We start from the raw sequence: 12,500 nt of genomic DNA on the forward strand, positions 1-12,500 counted from the left end.
TCAAGGTATGTTACTTGTGCCCTTGCAAAGTATTTCCTAGAGTGAGAGCGTTTGAGATCAGATTTCAGTTAACCTTTTGCTATTTTAGTTTTCTGCCCTTTTCCTTGCCGGAGCTGTTTTCCGCTCTTTTTTTAGATGCATTTTTTGAGTTCACAATTTGCTGTTTGCCCTTGTAACTCTTTGGAGTGTTTTTTTGGCAATTTTTCAATTAAAGATAATTACTGGGATCGCCAAGCAAGCCAAACTATTGTTATTCTTTGTCTAATTATTAATCATAATTACTCTTTCATTACAAATCATTTCCCTCCGGCTCCTCTCTGCCCTTTGGTCCCACTTACACCCTCACATGGTTTCTTCATGGAAAACACCACGCCACAGAAACAATACCTCAACACGTTGTTCTATGTTATTACTGTCATTCATGATGGACCTTCAGACGTTCCTGGTGCGCAAGTGCGGCTTCAGCCACAGGAAGCTCCTGTGTCTCCGGGCAACCAAGGAGCGAAGCCCCGCCTCCATCCGAGAGCTCTTCATCTGTGAGGAAGACTCCAGTGAGTAGAAAAATGCTATACTAGTCTGTGAGCCGTTAGCTGCTAACAAACCTTTTTCATGTCGTTTGATTCAGGCCAGAAAGAAAGGAGAAAATGGCATTTATAATCGATGGGCCTCATGTGAGATAATTTGCGTCTCTTTTACTTGACTTTTGTGCGTTCATAAGAGTGTGCCACGTCAGTTTCAGCACACGCTCCTCAGTACAGGAGATTGTCCTAAACAGTGGGTAACCATGACGAATCCCACCTGTTCAAAAATGAGTGCCTGTGTTCAAGGGAATATTAGGTAACACTTAACAATACGTTATTAACCATTCATTTAGATAAGTAAATGCAGTTTTAAGCAGTATTTAACATCATTAGCGTGGGGGTTGGGGTTATAACCCTATTAAATAATGTATACATTAATACCTTAAGGCAACATTATTACCTTAATGAACATGAACAGCGTTATTAAACATAAACACCATAAATAAATAATGACAAGACTTTTAGTTAATGAACTGTTAATGAATGAATTTTACTGTATCTCCCAATGGTTTATTATTGGTTCATTAATGTACCCTTATTGTAATGAATGGGCATCGATTTGCGTCATCGACACCTCGATCCTCAGCGATGCCAGTCATAAAAAAGAGTACCAGGCCAGGGGAAAAAGTGTGTGCGTAAGTCCTCTTTTGGAAACGGATGACAGAAAACCCACCAAAAAGTTGGCAGCGTCCGTTAAGTGGCAACAGAGCACCTGCTAAGGTAAAGCAGCGGGAAGAATTGTAAGTGCGCAACCCACTGCCGGCTGTCCCAAAAAATAAAGACATTTTAAAATAGAATCTGAAAGACGTCTTGGCAAGGCCAGGCGATCCATGTGTCCATGCAGTTTGAGGTGTTGATATTACTACTGGCCGCCAGAAATATGAATCACGTCATGTTTAATAATACTAAGCTTGTTCTGAGAAGGAGTAGGCTGTGAGGAAGGGCAGTGTGGACAGGGCCACACAGTGCAGCGCCCCAAAGGACTGTGCGTGCATAGACACACACATACACGCGTCAGATAAACCCACACACGGATCTATAGCCGTGCATCATTGAAATATCAGCCAACAAATCCAAAACTGTATCGACGCACTCTTGAATAAAGAAGATTTGATGGAACATAGCCCGCGATTGCGTTCCTACAGAGACAAACGCCACGATTACCCAGCATGGTAATCAGTTATTCCACCGCCCACGCAGCAACAATATATCCTCTATTCTTGTTTATGCTATTTTGATTAGGATTATTCTTCTATAATGGAAAAACGTCATACAATTACATTAATACGACTGTGTCATCGGCTGAGAATATTGTCGCAGGTGTATTATTTACGTCATTGTCACAGTTTTATGTAATCATTAGTTAAAGACATGGAATAGGAATCGGTTGCTTTGGCTTTGGCCAGCAAACCTAGACAAGTCTAGACCACTCATAGATTTAGAAAGTACCTAAGAGAAAATTGTAAGCACAAGGATTGAATGTGTGAAGGGCAAATAGGTGCTTGTGCTTGAATCACAAGCATAAATGTGTGTTCGAGTGGTTCTTGCATGAGGCCTATTGTGGTAGGTAATGTGTCCGATTTGTTTTAAATTCAATGCGTGTGAAGGACAAGGAGCAAATCCGTCATACAGAATTATATCTACATTGATATTCTATAAAAAGAACCAAAAAAACGGAACACAAGATCAAAATACAAAAAAGCCATCATCATGAAGTTAATGCATTGGACGCCCAGAGAATCCTCACTTAGAACCACTGAGGGCTCTTGAAACACTGATCAGGGCTTATAGGACCCGATGTGGCTGGTGATGGTGTGTCTCTTCTCTCCCCAGCTTTCTCCTTGGAGAGCTCTGCACTCAGCTTCCCTGACCTCTGCAGACTGGTGGCCTTCTACTGCATCAGCCGGTAACGACAGCATCTTTCTGCCGTTAGGGCAAGAGAGTCAGGAGTCAGAGTCAGTCCGTGTGTCACGATCGAGGGCGAAGCCAGGGTCAATGCCGTGGCTTTGACCCTGGCTTTGACTCTGGCTTTGACCGTGTCTTTGACTCTGGCTTTGACCGTGTCTTTGACTGTGGCTTTGACTGTAGCTTTGACCATAGCTTCGTTACACCTTGTGCTGCTTAGGGTGTTCAATTCCTAGCAGAAAAGTACTGGGTTCGATACCCAACGCCCGCATTCTAACCCCTAATCGCATCCTTGTCGGATGGCGTCAGCAGTAGCAATCGCAGCAAATTATCGAAAGCCAAAATACACTTTGATCTGATCCAAAAAACTTAAACCTTGAAAACATCTGAACACAGGTTTGCTTGTTGCTCACTGTGGTTGACGGTGGTGTTTGTTCACAGGGATGTGTTGCCTTTCCCACTGCAGCTGCCCGAGGTCATCGCTCGAGCGACCTCACACAGGCAGCTGGAAGCCATCTCCCACATGGGACAAGGTAGAGCTAGAGAGAGACTTCTGCACAGCTCCACACGTTGGTCCTCTTAGGAGATGTTTTTCTAAGTTGTTGATGTCTAAATGATGGCCATCATGGAGGGTTTTGAGTTGAGGGCCCTGTTACACTGCATCCCAATGTGGGCCAGTGGGGATCTTTGGTACTGTGGCTTTCATTTTATTCCCATCCATCTTCATTATAACTCACTAGCTAATGTACGCAATTTGGAGAGGCGAGACAAGGTAAGCTAAATGTTTAAGGATCCATCCAATATATATACCAGCCCTCCATTCAGGCCTCTCTCCAGAGCCAATCCGATCCTGGGCATTGAGCGCACGCAGGCAAGGGGTCGACAGGTAGACGGACAGGTTGACCAGCCAAACATCTTCATTTGACAGGCTTTTTACAGGCCTGCTGCAGCCACAGATACCAGACTTTACCAGATTTCTCTTTTTTTTTGATCAGATCATCAGTTATTGATTGTAGTCAGGATATTTGTACAATTATATGACAATGAATGATTCTAAATAGCTTTAATAACATAAAGTAATAAATAAACATATTACATTTTTTTGAAAAGTGCTTGTTTTGTTTGTGCACAACTTTTGAAAATATTTTACATCAATGTAGGTATAATAATAGCATGAACACAATTATCCAAGGGTTGAGTGAAGGCCAAACTGTGGTTTTCTGCTGCTTTTGGTTGACAAGAATTGTTGTATGGAATACTTTAGCTTGGCGAGTGGAACAATATATCATTCAAACAAATGAAATAGGGTGGTAACACATTTCAAAGCCATCCAGCACTGCGCCTCTCCCACATACGATGATGACCCACAGAGTTCTGGAACGCATCGAGCCCCACCGAGAATGGATCCGTGGACCAGTCGGAGGAGTTCGGTCCCAAGGGCCAGCTTGTACCAGCTGTTGCGCCGGCGCTGGACCTGTTGGGGGGCCCACTGAAACAGGGGAAGCTTTGCTTCATCAACCCCCTCTTCCTGCAGCTGGAGGTCAGTCGAGAAATTCAGAGCTTTCGTCCAGTTTTGACGAATTATCGCTTCGAAAATGATCGGAGAGCAGATGAGATTTAAGACTCTAGGGGCGTGGTCTTTATTAACTGTGTGATGATGCTCATTGAGCTGCTATAATTAACCCAGCAAGCAGATCTCCGGCCATTGGATCAAATGCAGGTTTGATTTGACGCGCCCCAAGCAGGGGCGTAACCAGGGGCGGGCTTTGGGGCCCGCCCCTGGTCCCCTAAAGTGGTCCCCTAAAGTGATCCGGACAACGTCAAACCTGCCGCCAAAGTACAACTTCAATAAAAATTGGAGTGAAAGCGATGTGTGTGGTGTTTAGGTGTGCGCGTGTGTGTGTGAAGTTCAAGCCTTATCTGCCACTACTTTGCCCGCTCCGTTGAACCTACCTCCACACAACATGTGTCCCACCCCGTGTGTTCCCTCCCGGGGACCCAGCTCCCCCAGAGCCAGCAGGCCCTCCAGACCCTTCAGGCCCTTCAGACCCAGCAGCAGCAGTCCAGCCACGGCGGCGCCTCCACCAAGCGGCTCCGCTTCAAGCGCAGCATGCGGGTGCGTCTCTCCACCGACGGCTCCATGCACCTCTCCATGGAGGGCGGGGGCTCCTCCGCCTCCTCCTCCCCCTCCCGCACCCCGGAACGACCGGGGCCCCCCGAGGAGAGGCTCCCCCAGAGGAAGGTGCACGCCGGGGCCGGGCCCCTGAGGAGGAGCCCCGCGGTGTCCCCCGCCTCGCTGGAGGACGAGGAGCTGCCGCCGGCCCGGGCCCCGCAGGTAGGGGAGGGGGAGGGAGGGGGAGGAGGGAGTGATGGAGGGGGAGGAGGGAGACCAAGGGCAGGGATGGAGGGGGAGTGATGGAGCGGGAGGAGGGGGGAGGGATGGAGGGGGAGGAGGGAGACCAAGGGCAGGGATGGAGGGGGAGTGATGGAGCGGGAGGAGGGGGGAGGGATGGAGGGGGAGGAGGGAGACCGAGGGGAGCGATGGAGGGGGAGGAGGGAGACCGAGGGGAGTGATGGAGGGGGAGGAGGGAGTGATGAAGGGAGGAGCGATGGAGGGGGAGGAGGGAGGAGCGATGGAGGTGGAGGAGGGAGACCGGTGTGAGTGATGGAGGGGGAGGGGAAGGAGGGAGACCGGGAGCGATGGAGGAGGGAGAAAGGGGCCTGGAGGAGGGAGACGGGGGGTGGGAGGAGGGACCTGGTGCACGGAGATGAGTCAATGCGTTCGTCATAGGATGAGACCGGGGCTCCAGGAAAACATGTTCAGACGGAGGGTTTCATAAATAAACAACAAGACGTTTTGAGAACAGGGCCATGTTCAACAAAGCTGTTTTCGGAAAAGCCTTTGGTCTGTTTATTTGATCAAAACAAGTGGATTAGTTTGTATAATTGATCATTCAAATTATATAATATGATAACAATATTATTTTTATTAAAATAAGAATTCAGTTAATCACCCAAGATTCTAAGAAAACTCTAAGGTAACGTTCATCCAATAACGGATCCTTTACGATAATAAAATAACACATTTCATTGTCCCGATGTGATGAGGCGGCCGGGGAGCCCGTCCCCCCTCAGCAGGAGCCCAGCGTGGAGGCGGCGGTGCTGGGTCTGGACGCCGTGCCCACCCCCTCCCTGGCGGAGCTGGACAGCAGCAGCTCCTTCAGCAGTCTGGACGAGGAGCCCGACCAGGACGCCTCCCCGCCCGCTGACGACGCCTCCGCCTCCCTCGAGGGCTTCCTCCTTCCCCCCTCCGCCTCCACCTCCTCCTCCCCCTCCCTGCTCCAGGCGGCGGCCCCCCACCGCCCGCCCCTCATGCGCTCCGGTTGCCGCGGCGGCCTGCAGCGCATGAGCGCCGCCTTTGTGTGTTTCTTCGCCCCGGAGAAGCGGGTGACCCGGCTGGTGGAGGAGCTGTCCCGGGACCGCCGCTCCGCCTTCGGCGCGATGGTCCAGGACTTCCTGCAGACGCAGAGGGAGGAGCTGAGGCGCCTGGCGTCGCCGTCCTCCTCCGCGGGGGCGGCGGGGGGCTCCGTGGAGGTGCTGCAGGGCCTGAGGCTCTTCCTGACCCAGGCCAAGAGCTGCCTGCTGGATAGCGGGGAGCTGGAGCCGCCCATCCAGACCCTGGTGCCGGAGAGCGAGCAAGGTAGGGCGGAACGCACAGCGTCATCTCATGGACGAGGTTAACATCTCAATCTCACTCAACCCCCCCCCCCCCGGGTTTCTTTTTACGGCAACTCAGTTGTGGCCGATCCCTCCTCTGATAAATCCACGCACACTCTGTTAACGACAGTCATGGGGGCTTTCCTCACCAAACCACATCCTCTCCCTCGTTGATGACGGTTGGGATCCTGTGCAACCAATTGGATGAGGGGAGCGCCACTCAAAGAGGCTCATTTGGTCTCTGTGGAGTTGAGAAACTGCAGTGAGGAAAGCCCTTTTTCCACACTCACACACACACACACACACACACAGTTGTGTAGGGAGTGGGTGTGTGCTCCAGCCCATGCGAGATACGCATCGTTTGGATGTGTGTGAACTGTTGGGGGCGCACTTGCAGATGCATGAAGCTTACAGCTCTATGTGTCAGAGTATTGTGCGTGTGTGTACATGTGTAGGTATGTGTGCTGCACACGTGCATGCTAAGTAGTACATTCGATTAGTATGTAGGAGTATGTAGCTCTACTTCTATGTTTTTTTATAAATCTTTATGTGTGGGGTTGACTAAGGAGTTGAAGGTGCAAGTTAGCGTGTGGGTTAGCGTGCAGGGCCGTTGGTCGGCATGTGGACAAGCATAAAGCAGGCTACACACCAGCGCCGCGGTGCGCAGTTTACGCGCGTTAAGTTCCGCCCCGAGCACCAATAGTGATTATATTTTGAAAGCAGCAGATCAACCACCATAGTTGGTTGGCTGCCATAACGTTATACCAATTGTTTTCTGACTACCTATATGGGACTGATGACCACAATCCTCTGTTTGTGCTTACAATGATAGTAAGTTTAGTCACCGGTGTGTGGTGGTAAAATAGTGGGGGAGGTTGGTTTGACGCGCGCCGTTCGGTGCCAGTGTATTTTGCACTTAAGCAAGCAGGGCAGCGAAGAGGTTAGCACTCATGTGGGTCAGCATAATTGATCGTGTGCTGGGCACACGAATCGACACACTAACTCCGGCAGTGAACAGGGCAGCGGGCAGGTTAGTGTCTAACCAACAAACTAACACTGGCAGTGAACAGCTTAGTGTCTAACCGACACACTAACACTGGCAGTGACCAGGTTAGTGTCTAACCAACAAACTAACACAGGCAGTGAACACCTTAGTGTCTAACCGACACACTAACACTGGCAGTGAACAGGTTAGTGTCTTACCGACACACTAACACTGGCAGTGAACAGGTTAGTGTCTAACCGACAATAACACTGGCAGTGAACAGGTTAGTGTCTAACCGACACACTAACACTGGCAGTGAACAGGTTAGTGTCTAACCGACACTAACACAGGCAGTGAACAGGTTAGTGTCTAACCAACACACTAACACTGGCAGTGAACAGGTTAGTGTCTAACCGACACACTAACACTGGCATTGAACAGGGCAGAGCGCAGGTTAGCGTACAGGTTAGCGTGCAGGTTAGCGAGCAGGGCAGTGCTCTGGTGCTGGTTTTGCGTTGGCGGGAAGCATTAGCATTTTCTCTCTCTCTGCTCATTTATCATAAAAAGATCACAGTAGGCCCACGCTCACTTGGAGGGAGAGAAAGAGAGAGAGAGAGAAAGAGAGAGAGAGAGAGAGAGCGAGAGAGAGAGTGAGAGAGAGAGGGAGAGGGAGAGAGAGAGAGAGAGAGAGAGAGAGAGAGAGAGATAGAGAGCTTTATTAATGTAATGGATGTATTCCATCTTTGCAAGTAACTGCAATAAAAATAACCCTCTTTTTCCAACAGTTTTTTTTATTACACAGGATCTGTAATGAAATTCAAATGATTATTTTTCCTCCTCCCCCCCGGTTTAAATCCATGTAGTACCGATCCGCTGTGATTAATTCCAGACCTCCCAGGTGGTCCACAGAGACGTTGAGCCTAAGCCCATGCATTCAGAGTGCCTGCGTGTACAGTACATGTACAGTACATGTACAGTACATGTACTGTATGCAGACGAGCTGGGTGAGCTGGAGGGGGAACCACTGTGAGGTAACGGAGACGGGAGGAAGAGAGGGGGCGTGGGGGGGGGGAGGTGAAGGAGACGTGAGTGATGGATCACAGGCAGGGCGATGATGTGATGACTGGCGGTGAACAGGGACGGGGGGCGGGGGGGAGGAGGCGGAGCGGGGATGGACTGATATTACAGAGCGGCAGTGAGCGATGGTGCCTCCTGGACAATGAGGGTGGAGGGCTGGATGGATTAATGGATGGATGGGTGGATGATGGTTGGATGTATGATGGTTGGATGGATGGGTGGGTGGTGAGTGGATGGGTGAAGGATGGATGAAGGGATGAGTGGAGAGTTGAATGGGCGGGTGAGTTGATCAGATGCTGGATGGAGGAATGAGTGGATTCCTAATGGATTAACATATATATATATTTTTTAATAAATGGATGGATAAATCGATGAAAGGAGGAGGAGAGACAGGAGAAACAGGAGAGAAGGCAGTGGGTTGTGTGGCGGCACGGTGTATTTACATATGTCTACGCCTACTGCCGCTGTGAATCAGTCTAAATGTCAAGGCACTGTTTCCTCAAGTACACTGTGGCTTGTCTTTCACCAGACACTTTGAGGCGTGCGGACAGGAAAACAAAACTGTATCTTTTATCAATTTCATATACGGCCAACATGAAGGTTTTTCAGTCCAATCAACCACCGCACCGGCTGATTACAATCAAGAATCGAAACCCAGAGCTGTGGCGTGATTGGCTGCCGTAAGAAGACGATAGGGGATGCCTTGATTGGCTGGAGTGAAACCCTGAATACATTAACTCGGTGTAAGCATCGGTTGGGATTGATAGTTAACACTGAGACATCATCTCGGTCGCTGTTTCTCCTTCTTGTTTTGCTGCGTGTGTTTTCTCGTCATTGGCATCTATTATTATTGTTGAGTGAAATTAACCAAACCAAACCAAGCAGCTGAAGTGACCATGTGACCACTAGACGCCCCACTCTCTCTTTTGTCACTGCAGACGCGCGTAAGCAAGCTCCTCTCCTCTCTCTGCTCTCTCCCTGCGTCATTTGCCTAAAATAATTATTTTATTTCCCAATATTGAGATGGAATGAAATTCCGGGACTAATGGAGCGGCCCTTTCTCGTCCGCCTGCGTCAGTTACAGAACGTAATACATACTGAACCGTGGAGTGAACCCCATTTTGCGTGGCGGTTTGAGGCAAAGTGATGTGATGATATCAAAGAGTATCCGAGTATCTGTGATGGGCAATATAATAAGAAGATGAACCTGCGGAAGTCCTTTGAGAACGTTACTTTGAGACAGACTCCGACAGAATTGATTACTGTGGTTACCTCGCCCCTGGAAACACCTGGGCGCCTCTGCTGTGTTTATTTTAATTGCAGCCCTACCACTTTCGATGCCAAAAACCCTTGATGACATGTTTGCTCGCTGCCCACTCTCCACCTATTGGGTCTGATGCTAATCCTAGCCGTACTTGCGGCGTGGCCAGCTCCTGTTGCATGTTCCTGCTTAGTGCTCAACTTGGTTTCTCATCTCTTCCTTGTCCAGAAGGCACGGTTCTGCTTGTCAGATGTGTTGTCGAACGGCCCAAACTTAAAAACAAGACCACGATCTGAAATCATGAAAGATGAAGCATGGGCTGAAGGTTCAAGCAATACAATGTAGGGAAATACAGGCTGAAAGAAAGCCCCCCATGTCTACAGAAAACATAAATCTGTCAGGTGCTTAATTTAAAAAGCGTTGAGCGCTGAGGCCCTCTCTTCAAAAGCATATTTTTATCTATCTATTTTATATTGGTTGAAGACCTTTTATGTAAACCGCTCCCATGTCCCCCCCCCCTCCCTCCCAGACCTGGCCATGGAGCGCGCCATGTTCAGCTCCGTGCTGCGGCCCCTGAAGAAGCTCCTGGACAACACCCTGGTGGCCCTGCACCGCCTGGACGGCTCCTCGCAGCGCCTGGCCCAGGACCTGCTCCGCGTCAAGGGGGGCGGCCTGGAGCGGCTGGGGATCCGGGCCCCCTCGGGGGCCGCCTACGACCGGGAGGTGGAGCGGGTGAGGCAGAAGCTGGGCATGATGCAGAGGTCTCACTCGCCCATCGACAAGGTGCTGCTGCTGCTGCAGGCCTGCAAGTGCGTCCACAAGGCCATGGGGTCCCTGCACCGTGAGTACACAGACAGGACTTTAGTTAATGCGTAGGGTGAGGCGGAACCCCCTCCCTTCCCTTGGAGACTTCCAGCCCCCCCCCCTCTTTGAAGTATCTAGCCTTTCATTCTTGTCTCTGATTGGATGGCTCCATAATCGATTGGACTTTTGGAAACTGTATAGGCCTTGGTTAGAGTTAGAGTTTCATAACATAGACCAGTTATGAAGCGACTTAAACTTTTTATAAGATCCCATGGTAATAAGTTACTGATAGTCCTTGAGCAACATACTGGTTTCATACCAGTTCCTTAGGTAAACATATCCAGAATTGATTCATGGGCCAAGCAAAGGAACCCCCCCTTAAAATGGTTCAAAGTGTTTTCAAAATGGATAAAACTAGCTCCTATTTAATCCCGTTCCCAGGACAGGAAGTGAGCTGGGAGGACTTCCTGCCGTCGCTCACCCACGTGATTGTGGAGTGTAACAGGCCCCATATCCTCCTGGAGGTGGAGTACATGATGGAGCTGCTGGAGCCGTCCTGGCTCTGTGGAGAGGGTATGAGACAGATGGATGGACAGATGATAGAACAGATGGATGGAGGGAGGATGAAGGATGGATAGTTGGATGATTGATGTGTCAATGTGTATGTATACAGTTGTAAGCACTAGTACATCATTATGTTTTGGCCCATAGTACAATAGGACAGCGATGGATGATATTCAGCATTTTCTACTGTTAATGCTTTTAAGAAGAAAGCAAATGTAGTCCTAACAAGCTTTTAAGAAGGAAGCAAATGTAGTCCTAAACCTCCTTCATTTCTGATTACCAACTAACTACCATGGTACATTGGTAGGGAAAAGTCGAACTTGGTAGTTAAGCAACCTGTCCTCTCAAACAGAGGTGGTTCCTGGTTGATTGTTTTATTTTAATTAGCAAATAGCAGTGTCCCATCAAAAGCCGAGAGAAGATCTCACAAATGAAGAGAATTCCACAAGCACCCAATGAGCCTTATTAGGAGCTGAGCGACCCCTCTGTAGAGCTCTGATACATGTTCCTTATGCACCTCCCCAGCAAACTCCAGCCAGAGCCTTTTAGAAGCGTACCCAGGAGACCACTGCCCCTGTGTTAGTTCAAATCCCTGTACCTCGTTTGAGGCGTGCCTGCGTGTGTGTCCAGGGGGTTACTACCTGAGCAGCGTGTACGCCAGCCTCTGTCTGATCCAGAGCCTGGAGGCCAAGGCGCCGCGTCCCCCGGGCTGCCTGACACGGGAGGCCCAGGAGGAGCTCAGGGAGTGGGGCCGCAGGCGGGGACGGGAGGCCCAGATACACCGGGAGAGCCAGAGGATCCAGGTAGGGGGTCCCTGTTTCCTTGTCTCCAAAGTCGTGCCTTATAAGGGGCGGGGTCCTTTCCACAAAGTTTCATCTTCTTCTTCTTCTTTTTCTTTCTCTCTCTTCCTCTCTCGTCCTCTCTTTATCTCCCTCTCGCTCTCCCTTTCTCTCATTAAAAAAAAATATATAACGCATGCTAGAAAGAGTAACCAATCACTGAAATGAAACCACAGTGGTTGTACTGCATCAAGTGTTGCAGTTCAGGTGAGTGGAGAAAGGGCTCAAAATAGTGTGGACAATCTGGGCCAATCAGAAATCGCACACTCCCCAAAGAATCATTCATTATTGTGTTGGAAAAGTTATCCCTCTCTCTTGAGCGTCTGCTGGAAAACATCCCCCTCAGCTCTTTACCCCATGCTCTTCCTGTTGTGATAGCGTCGGTTAAAGACACAATGCAACACACAAAAAAAACGATGGCGTGTTTATCCGAATAAAATATGGGAAATAAATAAACGATGGGAGAAGGCGTTTAAGGAGGCTAACAACTGAAACCGTTACCAAACAACAGTGACAACTCCCCCCCCCCCCATGCATGCAACATGCATCTGACAGACATGGGACCCTCCTCTGTGGTAGAGAAATCAGGGTTCAATGACCTGTTTGAAGGGCTCAACACGTGACACTATCCACTACTCTTACACCGCCGGGTTTTGCCCTGACACTTTGACCTGCCTCATACAGCGGAGCAGAATAACTCATTGACAGGAAGTCAGAGAAGCCCTCTCTTGCGCTGACTTTAGACATTCGGACGTCCAGAGCTGTGA

The 12,500-nt window shown here is 49.5% G+C and overlaps 1 protein-coding gene across 2 annotated transcripts in view; it reads left to right on the forward strand.

Annotated features, from left to right (window-relative positions):
* rin1b (Ras and Rab interactor 1b) overlaps window positions 1-12,500 on the forward strand; it is a 28,344-nt gene that overhangs the window by 9,666 nt on the left and 6,178 nt on the right. For both annotated transcript variants that reach the window (XM_030338833.1, XM_030338831.1), the window contains exons 3-11: window positions 437-551; window positions 2,415-2,487; window positions 2,928-3,019; window positions 3,857-4,026; window positions 4,489-4,821; window positions 5,595-6,186; window positions 10,056-10,367; window positions 10,772-10,903; window positions 11,525-11,697. In XM_030338833.1, the coding sequence (XP_030194693.1) occupies window positions 437-551; window positions 2,415-2,487; window positions 2,928-3,019; window positions 3,857-4,026; window positions 4,489-4,821; window positions 5,595-6,186; window positions 10,056-10,367; window positions 10,772-10,903; window positions 11,525-11,697 (1,992 nt within the window). The remainder of the gene's footprint in view (window positions 1-436; window positions 552-2,414; window positions 2,488-2,927; window positions 3,020-3,856; window positions 4,027-4,488; window positions 4,822-5,594; window positions 6,187-10,055; window positions 10,368-10,771; window positions 10,904-11,524; window positions 11,698-12,500) is intronic.

This window comes from Gadus morhua, chromosome 17 (assembly GCF_902167405.1).
Source record: "Gadus morhua chromosome 17, gadMor3.0, whole genome shotgun sequence".
In the NCBI taxonomy this organism is placed as follows: Eukaryota; Metazoa; Chordata; class Actinopteri; order Gadiformes; family Gadidae; genus Gadus; species Gadus morhua.